Source organism: Sebastes fasciatus, chromosome 9 (assembly GCF_043250625.1).
Source record: "Sebastes fasciatus isolate fSebFas1 chromosome 9, fSebFas1.pri, whole genome shotgun sequence".
Taxonomy (NCBI): Eukaryota; Metazoa; Chordata; class Actinopteri; order Perciformes; family Sebastidae; genus Sebastes; species Sebastes fasciatus.
This window is the reverse complement of record NC_133803.1, coordinates 31,393,004-31,407,096: the sequence shown is the minus strand read 5'-3', so window position 1 is coordinate 31,407,096 and position 14,093 is coordinate 31,393,004. Positions and strand designations below refer to the sequence as shown.

General features: G+C 43.8%; 2 protein-coding genes across 5 annotated transcripts in view; one reads left to right on the top strand and one right to left on the bottom strand.

Moving 5' to 3' along the window:
• Nucleotides 1-14,093, top strand: part of psda (pleckstrin and Sec7 domain containing a) — a 55,536-nt gene that overhangs the window by 4,887 nt on the left and 36,556 nt on the right. For 2 of the 3 annotated variants that reach the window (XM_074647284.1, XM_074647285.1), the window contains exons 2-7: nt 3,946-6,539; nt 7,176-7,293; nt 9,306-9,580; nt 9,933-10,237; nt 10,426-10,660; nt 10,745-11,004. In XM_074647284.1, the coding sequence (XP_074503385.1) occupies nt 4,122-6,539; nt 7,176-7,293; nt 9,306-9,580; nt 9,933-10,237; nt 10,426-10,660; nt 10,745-11,004 (3,611 nt within the window). In that variant the 5' untranslated portion in view covers nt 3,946-4,121. The remainder of the gene's footprint in view (nt 1-3,945; nt 6,540-7,175; nt 7,294-9,305; nt 9,581-9,932; nt 10,238-10,425; nt 10,661-10,744; nt 11,005-14,093) is intronic. The other variant, XM_074647286.1, reaches the window with a different exon arrangement.
• The window catches only part of LOC141774548 (very long chain fatty acid elongase 6-like), a 59,341-nt gene that overhangs the window by 18,416 nt on the left and 26,832 nt on the right, over nt 1-14,093 (bottom strand). The window lies entirely within an intron of this gene.

Below are 14,093 nucleotides of genomic sequence, written 5' to 3'. Positions count from 1 at the left end.
TGTCACGGACAAGAAACGTTATCGTATAGCGGTAACGTGCGGTCAAGCCGGCCGTCACTCTTATCTCCGTGGTCAGATCAGCCAACGCTACGACTGTAGAGCACCCATATACTGACATTTATGTTAAATGCATTCAAACGGCCCTGATGGAGCTGACCATGGATGGATACAAAGAACGGAGCTGATGGGAGAGCTAGCGACGAACTTTGAGAAGTTAGAGGATGTAGACACGTGGGACTACGTCCGGTTTTCAAAATAAGGTGTTAACAAAGGGAACTGTATATATAAAATACATCTATGGATAGATTGATTGGATTATATTCACCAGAAGTATAAAACATTACATGTCCCTTATAAATTAAAAAGAAAATACCACTAATTAGTGAGGGAAATGTCTTTATTCTTTGATTTTTGGGTTGCTGGAAAATATTCAATAAATAATTCCTGACTGATATTTTTGACTTCAGGACATCTCTGACTACATACATGCTGGAAATCAAACATTTTTACTGGGTTAATTTAGATATTTTCCAAAGTAGAAGTCCCTAGAAGTGTATGATACAACTTTTTCCCATGGTCTAGTGTTAAATAAGTTAACAAAAATCAGAATAAATCGTAATATTGAATCGCAATACATATTGAATCGGCACCCAAGTATCGGGATAGTATCGAATCAGGAGATAGGTGAATCGTCCCAGCCCTAATATCCGCCCCGTGATCCGGAACGTCCCTGAATGTACTGGCTTCTTCCTTGGCCCATTCTACATTCTTCCACCAAGTTTCATAAAAATCAAGCCAGTAGTTTTTAATCCTGTTGACAAACCAAACTGAAAACATAACCTCCCTGACCTCAAGGTAATGATGGACATGTGCAGATAAAAGTGGACTTTCTGGCTCAGTCAATTATATATATTATATAATTAATGAAATTATATTCTAATTTCCTGGTCCAAGACTGTTTTGATTGGCTGACAGCAGACACCCCAGTGCTCGGTCTATATGCAACCAACTCCCCTTCCATGACCGTGACCCCGTACTGTGACGGTTCGGCAGGAATAAACAAACTGTCGCAGCGTCCAGGTGCCTCAATGGACTCGAACATTTAACCTCAAACCCACTGGTTCACCATGTGGTTGTCCTTGATGTTTCCTGTTGATCAGTGGCCGGAGATCATGCTCGTTGTTGTAAATAGATTGAAATAGAAACCTGAGGTTGTCTTACAGCGGCTGGTGTTGAGTTTCTGTCTGTCTGTGCTGATTACAGACCTCAGCAACTCTGTTCATCAGTTTATAGTGATTAAACGAGACCACAGCTTAAGTCTTCATAATAAATAATAATAATAATATATTTGATTTATATAGCAGTATTCAAAGTGTGTTACAAAGTGCTTCACAAGGCAATAAACGCAAGATTAAAGAAGCAAAAACAATACAATAACTAGGGCTGTCAAAGTTAAGGTGATAACATATTAACATTTAATGTCCTCCCTTGAGGCGGGACCTCTTCTATCAACGCAATGCATTTCATTTTTTTCATGCTTAACTGTGATTGGCTAAAAGACGCCAAATGAAGGGCCAAGGGAGGTCATCCTCCCTTGGCCTTGTTACCAATCAACAACCAGCAGAATACAAGATTGACATTGGTCCAATGATGATGTCTAAATGTCATCTTCAGTCTCTACCACTGTGTTGTACGTGATGAACTGGCAAAATCAGACAGCAGCATATTAGGAAAGAAATGATAACGGACAAATTGTGAACTACTTTTAAACACACAACAAAACACATCCTTTTTATTTAGGCCTGTTCATTGAGCTCTAGCTAGCTACTAGTGTTGGCTAACGCAACAGTTAGCTTGTTGTAGCAGCCCTGAAGGACGTGTGCAGCAGTCTGTCGCCCACACCGGGATCCAGTCCCGGAGTGCAGCGTGTCGGGCCACAGCACGCCACTGTATCCACACGAAGTTCTGCATGATCTAAACCGCTGTCCTCCATCAACAAACAGCATAGAAACCCATTTATCTTCACACGGACGACATATAGCAAAGAGCAAAAATGGAGCAACAGAACAAAAAGCAAAATATAAAATCAAGAAAATAAGTATTTGTTGGAATGAACTGCAGATGAGAGAGCTCGTACGATAGCTGTTGTCACCTGAACACCCTCCAAGCTTCTTTAACTTGTCTATTAATAGACGAATCAAACCAGGCGCCACCCGCTGGCCCACATGTTTGTGCCTTCATGTTGGAGGACCGCCAAAGACATGAATGGACATGTAATTAGCACAACGGTGGACCTCATCAGACGATAAGGACACAAGTGGTCTTAAAGGAGCAGAACAGCAGACTTTTCATTCAGTTGATTTACAGATGGGTGACAAATTAAAATAAAACCCGACCTAAAGTGTGTCAGTAAAGTGATTTTCAGAACAGCTTCAGTGCTCCTTGTTCTCTATAGATTCTCTTGCAGAACTCTACTGAAGGGACAAACGGTATTCTTTCAAAAGATATTCACTCATTTGGTGTTTTGATAATGCTGTCTAATGCCTTACTGCCACCTGTGTTAAACCACTGAAAGGACCTCTAAAATCTCCTTATAGACCACTACAACCTCTTTAAGGATCCCTAGAACCTCCTCAAGCGCCATCAGAACGTCCTATAGTGTCCTAGATCCTCCCCAATGACGACTAAAACCTCTTGAAGAATCTATAGAACATCTTAAAGGGGCCCTTAGAAAATACTCAATGACCCTAGAACATCCTAAAGAACTCCAACAACCTCTTTAGTGGAAAATAACCTATTAAAAGACTCCTAGAACATCCTACAAGACCCCTAGATCCTTTGAAATTACCACAGGAACCTCTTAAAGGACTCCTATAATGCCCTCAAAGATCCATAGAACCTCTTAAAAGAACCCTATAATGCCCTCAAAGATCCCTAGAACCTCTTAAAAGACCCCTATAATGCCCTCAAAGATCCCTAGAACCTCTTAAAGGACCCCTATAATGCCCTCAAGGATCCCTAAAAACCTCTTAAAGGACCAATATGACATCCTCATTGACCACTTCAACTTCTTAATGGATCACTAGAACCTCTTCGGTGACAATTAGAACATCTGAAATGACTATCCTAAAATACACTACAACCCCTAAGCCCGACGGACCCGGTAGCGGGTTGAAATGGGTCGAAGCCTGTTGCGTAGTTGCGATGGATGATAACCTCAAAAACTGGTTTTAATGAGCAGATTTCCCCACGTTTACCACTACATATGAGGCTGTCCGTAGTGTTTGACTTGCTCTCTGCCTGTCATAATTAAAACATGAGGCCTTTGGTTTCCGATTGTAGGAGTGAACCAGTTTGTCTGAGGACATTAGTTGACCTAGATAGAAAATTTACAGAGGACTGTTGAAGTGTTGAGGGTCAAATTTGATCAAATACACAAGGTTCAAGGAGGGAAAACCTACTTTGCTTAGAGTATAGACCATAAGAATGACGTTTATCTGGAACCCATTTTAGTAGACTACTTTCCTGTTAACGTTAACAGCAAGAAAAAAGCCAACATATGGTTCAATCTGTAACTTATTCATCACAGCAGTTTATTTTACATGTATCAAAGCACACAACATGAACCTGTATGTGTTTGAATGTATGTTTGAATGTGTGAGAAAGAATATCCTACTGAGGGACCTTGGGGATTTGGAGGGTCTGGGTAGGAAGAAGTTGTAACTGTCAGCACACTTTTCTGTTACTCCATTTTGCTTTGTAAATGATATTGTTTCTATTTAAATTTATTACCGTCTGCTTTTTATTTTGATTTCTTTTCAATGAAATGAGTGTTGTGAGATCTTGAAAGTTAGAGATTATCTGCTGTCCAGTTGCTTATAAATGTCTGTAGATAATAAACTGTGTAATATTAACTTTGTCTCTATCTCTGTTTTCCTGTTGCAGGCTGAAAAGACGATGAGCAGATGGAGGACAGTCCTGGTAGTCCTGTTCCACCTCTGACCCTCATGAAACAGTTTGGCACTTAACGGGGTACCAGGAAGCCGAAGGACCCTTTGCACAAATAGCGAAGGTCTACAGAAAAAGGAAGATCAGGGCATTTAGGTGGCTAAGGTGCCAACATGTCCCAGGCAGGTAAAGTCCTCCACCTGTATGTTGAGGTGAGGTCTGTTGCTGAGGAGGAAGGGAAGGTGCCGGAAATAAGAGATGATGGGACTGCTCACCTGATGCTTCAGTGCCCAGACGTCCTTCCTCAATCCCAGAGAAGCTCCAGCCCCAACCGCAATCATGATCACTCCCCAGTCTCTCAGCACCAAACTGGGGTTGTAAGCCACAGCTTATCCCCCTCAAAGTCTTCCTCCAGACATTCAGTCAGCTTCCAACTCCAAAACCCTGATGCTACAGGGTCTCCCACCCAGTTCCACCGGCAGGATGTGTTGCATGACAGTTTAAGTCAATTACTCCAGGCCCTTACGCCTGGAACGACTAGTCCAGGCCAGCATGGGTCACTGGGACGCACCCGTTCCTCTGACATGGACCTCCACCGGGGAAGGGTGCCTACCTCCCCATCTTCTACATCTTCTGGGATGCTAACTGTGCCCTCCACACCTACCAGCAACCGCAGGTCCTATGAGGTCCCAGCGGTGGGGGGTGAGGAGGGGAAGACATCTGTGGTGACCTTTGGCTACATAGAGAAAGCTAACGTTAACAGCATGGGGGGCCGGCGTACCTCTTTGTGCCAAAGTGAGTTGGGCAATCCTCTTAACAGAATGGAGGGGCAACTCCTCCCTGGCCAACTCCGGAAGAGACTTAGTGACCCAGTGTGGTACAATGGGCAGCCAGGGCAGGGTGACCCTTACCCGAGTCACCCTTACCCGTCTCGGATTCAGTCCCCACAGGGCTCGCCTTACCTGCAGAGGGTTACCCCAGACACAGTTGCCAGAGATGCCACCTACAGGGCCTTGGGGGAGTTTGGATCCCCAGAACTTAGGCGCAAATTTGCTGGTCACATCCCAGAGAACTACAGCCCAACCCTGCCAAGGCACTGCCAGTCCCCTCGCTGCCGGTCCTTGGGGGGGTCTCCCGTCCTGCCCCGCAGCACCCGCACCCTGCCATCGAAGGCCCAGCTCCTGGAGCTGGACAGCAGAGTCTGCCGTAGTTCAGTGAATGGTCTACCCAGAAGTCCTGCTTCTGACCACCTGTGTGCCCACACTGGCTACTCATCCCACCCAGTGGCTCCGACTTCAACTCTTCGCTCTCATGGCCCGCCCCAGAGCCAGCAGAGGCCATGGGTGGGAGACGAGAGCCCCAGGTTGTCTAGCAAATTTCACCCACCTTTACCTGCAGGGAGACCCACGGACATCCAGCATGAAATCCCAACTAGTATGTTCCCCACCAGCAACTATTCCAGGACTGGCTATCAGGCTAGTGGGAACCCCCAACACAGTGTTAATAGTAGCTATAGTACTTACCTCATCAACACCAGTAATAATGCTGCAGACAGTATACACTACAGTACTAATGATAACTTATCCAGCAAGACTCATTACAAATCGTCACGCTGCAGTAGTAGAGCCAGTGACGCAGTCAGCCCTACCAACGGCAGGAGAAACATCTCTCCATCCTTAAATGCTGAAGTGGCTGGTAAGTTAGCTGTGGAGGCTACCAAACTGTCCACCATTTTTGCTGAAAGGCGAACCCCCTCTCCAACATCTTCTCAAGCTGAGTCACTGAGGTCAGAGAGTCCCAAGATGGGAGTGTCATCCCTGAGAGAATCCCAACCTTATGCTACTCTTCATGGGCGAAGCTCCCCTGACCCTCTACAGGCCGACAACCAGAACCACAGATGGAAAACGGACAAAGCAATACCTCAAACCAGACCAGGACGCGTCTCACCTCTCTTATCACCAGCATCTCCAGCCTTGCCGGCTAAGTTGCACCGTGCAGCCAGCTCTCAATCACCGGTCTTGGACCCACGGCATCAACGGGTTTCATCACCCACAAAGGACGCGTCTGCCCTGCACCGCTACCAGCCACCACAGTACACCGGAGACCACAAATCGCCTGGCATGGAGCGGAAGTATGATCACCTCTTTGACAGATCACTTAGGGACAGCCCTGAGCTCTCCAGGAGACTTTTCTCCAGCCAAAACACAGAAGCATTACCTGTGAGCTGGACCTCCAAGGACCAGCAGTGGTCGGGGGCTGGGCCGGTCCAGTATGGGGACGAACTCTGTGAAGACAACTACAGACAGTCAACCTCTAGAGTTTATACGCCAAGCAAAGAGGAGAGTCATAGGAAAGTCAGAGGAGATAAAGGAATAAAGACGTCAATGCAGGAGACCCCAGTTATAAGTGTGTCCAAGGACGAGAGGGAGGAGGTTCAGGATCACAGCGGGTTTGCTGGGACATCCTCTCAAAGCTCCAGTGGGGTAACAGGCAGCATTGGAGACTCCCAGATGGACAGAAACGACAGTCTGTCCCCCGAAACCTCGAGCCAGTCCAGCCACGACACGGCAGACACCGGCTCAGGGATGCAGGTCGGCTTGAGGGTTTTGGTTGTATGTTGTGTGAGGAGGAAATCATGTAGATTATGTGTATGTTTTGAATCTGTGTGGAGGGTGAGGTTGTTTTACGATGAGTCTTCCCATCACGTCATGACTTATTGTCACATTTACCTCAATAACAATAAATATGTAACAGAAAGTTGTTCCCCACCAGTGAGTTAGTTTCTGTTCCTCAGTGTATTTTCTTATGAAGGGTTTCTATCAATTACATTTCCCATGAGGCTTTGGCAGCACTTCTGGGTCCGAGACTAATGGGATATGTTGTTTAATGCTAACAAAAACTGTTTCTCTTCAGTGTGCAGATTGTTGGATACACTATTTTTCTTTTTTTGACAAATCCGTAATTGTAACAATGTCACTTACGTACAATCTTTAAAACTAACGCTTTCAAATTTTAATTACATGAAATTTTAATTCACCTTAAAATTTGAAGATAGAGGTGCAGACTGCATAAAAACTACTACTAATACTACTGGAGGTATTAGTTGGGTTTAGTTACAATTCAGAAGAGGTCAAACACAAAAGCATGCGTGCCCTAATAGCTATATTTCAAGATTATTTCTTTGAGAAACAGATGAATTCATTTCACTGCGGTCTTTCCTCATGCAGTCGGACGGCGGCTCGACGACGACGACTCCGTCTTCATCTTCGCGATCGCAGAAGATCGCCCGAGCAAAGTGGGAGTTCCTGTTTGGAGGGCAAACAGAGGAGAGTCGTTGCACTAAAGGTACTGTTTTATTTTGTATTCTTATTGATGTTTACACTTTGATAACAAAATACAATAAAACAAAAATAGAAAGAATGATTGGGAGCAAAAGGATAATAGAAACAAAGCAGCAACAAAGTCCCAATTATAGTTATTAAATACAATTTTATTTTGACGGATATTGACTGTTCAATTGGTTAATTAAATCAATAGGTTAGGAACTATTGATTAAGAACTATTAAACCAATAGTTCCGAACCTTTTTAGGAACTATTCGTTTAATAGTTCCTAAAAAGGTCAGGAACTATTGGTTAGGAACTAGTAAACTGATAGTTCTGAACCTTTTTAGGAACTATTGGTTTAATAGTTCCTAAAAAGGTCAGGAACTATTAAACCAAAAGTTCCTAACGTGTTTAGGAACTCTTGGTTTAATAGTTCCTAAAAACGTAAGGAACTGTTGTTTTATTAGTTGCTAACCAATAGTTCCTAACCTTTTTAGGAACTGTTGTTTTAATAGTTCCTAACCAATAGTTCCTAACCTTTTTAGGAACTATTGGTTTAATAGTTCCTAACCAATAGTTCCTAACCTTTTTAGGAACTATTAAACCAATAGTTTCTAAAAAGGCTAGGAACTATTGGTTTAGGAACTAATAGTTCCTAACCTTTTTAGTCCCCCACAGCCTGATGAAATGAACTCAAGTCGACCCCAATCATGTTCCAAATTTCACACTGGATGCTATTTAACACCACTATTATATTAAAGTTGATATTGTTACAATAAATTATAGTTTATTATAACCTTCGTAAATCCTTGTACTTAAAAAAACCAAAACATCATTGTTTTATTCGAAAACAGTTTCAGACCTTCACACTGGCAATAGTAGTAGCAGCATTCAAAGGTTAAAGGGCCCTCCTGTCTTTTCTCTCGTATTGTTTTTTTCCAGTCAGTGAAGTAAACAAGCAGCCTCAGGAGCTTCCAGTCTTCTAAGCCAATTAGCTGAAGCTTAACAACAGCTAGAACAGGTCTTACAGTATGCAGCTCTACTCACAAGTATTACTACACAGTATTACTACACTACTACCACTACTACCACTTCCTGTTCTTTATTTAGCATCTTTTTCACACTTTGACACAAGCGAACAATTTTTGAATTAACCAAAGTCATTGATGTGTGCTGGCTGTGGAAATGTGTGGTCTTATCGTACCATCATATCTACTGTATGTCTTTATTCATACTTGTACTGTATATCTAAAGTGCCACCACTACATTTAACTTTAACCTTTAACAGTTTGAATTTGCTTAAATAAAAATGTCTATTTTTATCTTTTTTTTAGCAAAAGGTTATAAATGCTCAAATTAGCAGATAACAGGAGCGAGAAATTAATAAAATTTTCAGTTCCGAATTTGTTTTATCGTTAATGTAAATGTTTTAAGAGATACAAACCAGGTTCGTCACTTTAATCCAGAACAGATAAAAATACATATCTTTTCTTGCTTTAAAAGGAATTCTTATCTCAAAACTAAATAAAATATAATGTATTATAAATTATAATTAATTATAATTTTTTTTAACAAGGCTATCAGTGTGAATATATAAAGTATTCCGAAATATGTATGAAAAGACTTTTTCTAATTAACTACCAATTACGATATATGAGTAATACTATTACTATACTATTTACTATAAAAATAATTGAATGTGAGTGTTAAAAAAGAAATATGAAGCCTAATATTTCTCCTTTAACCTCCCATTAGTTGATTTAAAAAAGTGAAACCTTTTTTTTAACTTTACCTCCAATAAATAGTTGCCATTTCCTGTCGATAAAATAATCAATTAATTGACAAATAGTTTTCACTATGCAGAAGAATCCCTTAAATTTGGTTACATATATGTGTGTATATATATATAATATATATATATATGTATATATATAATATATTATATATATATATTAATATTATATATTATATATACTGTATATATCTTTAGGACTTCAGACATAAAACATAAAAATCCTCTTTCCTCCTGCAGACGCTCCGTCCACGACGCCTCCGACCAGCTGCTCGCCCAGCCCCACCCCTCCCTCCTCCCTCCGTCTGAAACCAGCCAATCAGAGGACGGGGCGGGACAGCGAGGGTCCAAGGTTGCCGCAACACGAGGTGCGACAGATTGAGGTGGAGCTGGTGAACCCCGACCCTCGAGGCTCCACCCCAAAGACGGGCATCATCCGCCAAACCATCAAATACTCTGAGACTGATCTGGACGCCGTGCCGCTGCGGTGCTACCGGGAGACCGACCTGGACGAGGTGATCTGGTTTCATCCCATCTGATTCATCTCATATAGAATGTCTTAATGTTCGATAAGTAAGGGATAATGTACAGCGAGCCGGTCATTGTTGAAATCAACCCCGACGACCCTGATGGCGTTTATTTCTCAACAATGACCCGCTAGCTGTACGTTATCCCGCTTATTACACGGCTACTTACTGAAGAAATCAATAATTTGACACAAAAACGACCCTCCAGAGTCTGACATCAGAACTGTGTCCATATAAACAATCTGTTATAAAGAAATAACCGCTGTGGTTGACCAATCAGAATCGAGTATTCAACAAAGCCGTGTAATAAACCTTATTATATTGAATCATTGTTGTGTAGGTGATGCGGGCAGAGGCCGAGGCAGCCGAGGAGGCGGACTCGGCCTTTGGGAGTAACCGCAGCGTCCTAGGAAACTCTAGCTTCAGCCCCGCCGACGCCTCCCCGAAACCCCGGACAGGTGGCGTGAAGGAAGAGGAGGACGAGGAGGAGGAGGAGGAAGAAGAGGAAGAGGAAGACGAGGAGGAGGAGGAGGAAGAGGAAGAGGAAGGAGTGGTGAGCTGGGCCAGTGTCCGGATGCTGGGAGACAGACAGAGACAAAGAGCCGCCAAGGAGGAGGACGAGGTGTTCAGTCTGCTGCTGAAGGGGTGAGAGGTCCACCTGTTAAAGCACAACCCCCCTCCCCATGACCCCCCATAATAATCATGCTCTGAGGTTTGGAACTACAGTTCCCATAATGCTCTAGGAAATGTAAACAGGAAGTGTAATGCTGCCATGGATTCAGTGAGTTACGCTGTGGCTTATAACTTTTTAATTTTTGCAAATATTTGGGCAGGCCATTGGGGAAGTCTGACTCACACGGCGGCCTCAAGTCTCCGATCTCCATCGGCAGCCCCCGCCGACCCTCCGAGAGCAACCTCGACTCCTTCAGCCGCCACTTTGAAAGCATCATGGAGTCTCACCGCGCCAAAGGCACATCGTACAGCAGCCTTGACAGCGTCGACCTTCTGACATCCGGATCCACGTCTGTGTTCACCTTCGACCTGCCCACCCTCACGCCGGAGATCCAGGTAGGAGAGCCACGCTGACAATGATCCCGTCTCCACTTCCTGTGTGACTGCAGGCGGTAACGCTGACGTGTTCTGTGTGTTCAGAGTCAGATCTGCGAGAGCGCCAAGCAGATCATCGAGCTAAGCTTCGCCCCGCTGGCCCATCCGGACCCGTCCGCCCCCTCGGAGACGTCTCGCTCCGAAATCACCCTCAGTGCCTCGGGGGCGGGGCTCCGCGGCGGCGCCAAAGACGAACCCGGCCCTCCGGTTCGATCCAAGTCGGAGAAAGAGTCGTGGCGTCGCTCCAGCCTCAAAGACGGCTTCCGCAAGGCGAGCTCGGCCCCCTCGCTCCACAGCAGCCCCAGGTGAGTCAGAGCTGATGGCGCCGGTCCAATCTGAGGACAGTGTTTGTTTCTTGTCTCCGTGCACCTTTGGAAGGGTGAAGTTGGGCCAGAAATGTGTTGTTCTACTCAACGGCGTCTGTCTGTGAATCAGTGCTGCTTCCAGCAGACGGCTCCAGTTGCTCTGTGAGCTCACGTTGAGGTTATTACCAACAGGTAAACAGACTGTAGAGGCTCTGAGGTCACATTTGTTCATTTGAATCTATTCAGACCTTTATTGACAAAGTGTTGCAACAATCGCTAATCCGCATCGCTGCCGGTATGAATAGTTTAGATGCAAAATATTCGCAGGCGAGTATTTTTGCATTTTCGTGTCGGTGTAAAGTTCTTAACTCTTAAAAACTTTGTAGCTTTTCAAATTCTCATTTCAGGAGTTTAAAGTTCACTTTATATTTTCAAGATGCCATTTCAGAACATCGGTTTGTCATTTCAAAGTGTCCTTATTTCAGGTTTGTTTTTCTTTTTAACATTTAACTACGGCCACTGGATCGTAGTACAGGAGCCTTGTTGAAATATCTTAATACCACCTTTTATTAGGTGTTACCGGGGTCCCTAAACAGTCTTGAATTACATAAATTGGGTTTCACTGTAAAGCTGAGACTCTTGTGGATCCAATAGGCCCAACTGTGTTCATGTGTAATGATGTTAGTCCCCATAGGAGCCATTACATTGTAGTGAGACCATTTTTTTAAACTTGACCTCACTGTATAAAATGACCTGTGGTGACCTCTAGGATAATCACAGACTCATGAAACTCTACAGCCACAAACGACAGACCTAGAGCATTCAGAGGATGGATGGATTTCCTAGCTAGATTGACAATAAGGGGGTTTCTGAGCAGTTTACACAACAGAAGTGCTCGCCGTCCAATCGCCAAAAAAATGCAATTTTTGCAGAAATCTCCAAAATCTCCAAAGGTTTTGATCCCAAATAACAAGCATGGCTTTTTCTATAGTGTTCCTCAAGGTCTTGGTGTCTTAATGTGGTATTTTGGAGGGATTATTGATCATTTTTATTAATTCTCAAGTGGTAAATGTTTTTTAAATTTAGCACCAAATCTGTTTAACAAATGGTATCACCGCAAAAATTGCTGCAACAACTTATGAGACCTAATAGAGCATGGGGATGACCATCATATACTTCGATCATAATGTTCGAAACTATTATACATTTCTCAAATAATCTTCAGGTTGGTTCCCAGCTCAGATGATGTACACCACTTCTATGTGACATCTACTGTTGACCTGCTATCTCCCCCTAAAGACCCCCTGTACCCCCCTAAAACAGACAAAAACACCTCTATTGTGGGTCCCAGAGGGTTAGTTAAAATGTATTATAGTGGCGAACAATTAAATATCTCAGTAAAAACCAGAATATGTGCTGTGTATCACGCTGCAGTAACTCAGATCAGCCACACGGTGGCACCAGAGAGACATGATGTGGTTACAGTTGGTGTTCCTCTGTGTGTGTGTGTGTTTGTGTTTGTGGGTGTATATCTTTGTGAGGACCGGTTTGTGTTTTAGTCCCCATTAGTGAAGACATTTTAGGGCAGTGAGGACTCGTTGTTTGGTCCTGAATGAGGACATTTTCACAAAGTGGGGACGTAAAATGTGTCCGTGAATCGTGAAAAGCTTGTGTGACGGATCAAACGGGAAGGAGCTGAGGAATGTAATGAAAGTCCTCACAAGTATTGAAGTACAAACGTGTGTGTGAGTGTGTTTGTATGCATGTGTGTGAGGATTCGACTGGTTGTGAGAAACAACACATGAGTTTAATTATAGAGAGTGTGACGTGTAGCTGAACACACAGTGTAGGTGGTGAGGAGGACGACGACACTGACCGACCTTGGGTTTTCAATCTGTTCAAGCTGAGGAACAAACAGAAGCTTTTTTAGCAGAAGGAGTTTTATGACAAAACCTCATTAAAACAGAGTTTAATTCTTCATTGTTGAGAAGTTTTCAGCCTCAAACACACTCACTCACAGCATGTGTGTGTGTGGAGAGAATTTAATGACCGTTTCAAACTGATAACTGTTGAGTTTGTTCATTAAAGCAGAAAAAACAAACAGGGAGGCTTTTCACTAAAATATCGACTTTCCTAATAGAGATCTGGTTCTCTGTGCAGTTGAGATAAAAACGTTTTCTTTATTTATGATCAACTTTAAAGATTCAACAAATAAAGAAAACTCTTTGACCTCCAGTCTTTGTTGTGGCGTTGTCATACCTGGTCCTTCCTGGTCCTTCCTGTCCGGCGGCCAATCGAAGCTGGCGCTCGGCCAGCCCCGGTAACCACGGCAACGTCAGATTAACTTCCTGGAGCGTGAGATGTCAGAGGGGTCGGGGGTTAAAAATAGACAAAAGAGAGGAGTTGTGTTCCGGTTCAGCACCTGACAGGTCTGAGCAGGGAACCAGAACCAACACATGGTTCTCCAGACCAGAACCACGGCAGGTCTCATGATCAGCTACAGGTCTGACGAGAACCAGAACCAACACATGGTTCTCCATACCAGAACCACTGCAGGTCTCATGATCAGCTACAGGTCTGACCAGAACCAACACATGGTTCTCCATACCAGAACCACGGCAGGTCACATGATCAGCCACAGGTCTGACGAGAACCAGAACCAACACATGGTTCTCCAGACCAGAACCATTGCAGGTCTCATGATCAGCTACAGGTCTGAGCAGAACCAACACATGGTTCTCCATACCAGAACCACGGCAGGTCACATGATCAGCTACAGGTCTGACGAGAACCAGAACCAACACATGGTTCTCCAGACCAGAACCACGGCAGGTCTCATGATCAGCTACAGGTCTGAGCAGAACCAACACATGGTTTTCCAGACCAGAACCACGGCAGGTCTCATGATCAGCTACAGGTCTGAGCAGAACCAACACATGGTTCTCCAATACCTCCAAAATAAAGCTGTTAGATAAAAGTACTGCAGTAGAAGTACAAAAGACTGGAGTAAAGTACAAATACCTCACATGTGTACGTGAGTACTGCAGGACTTTAATGTCACCATGTTCCTCTGTGTTCTTCTTGATCTG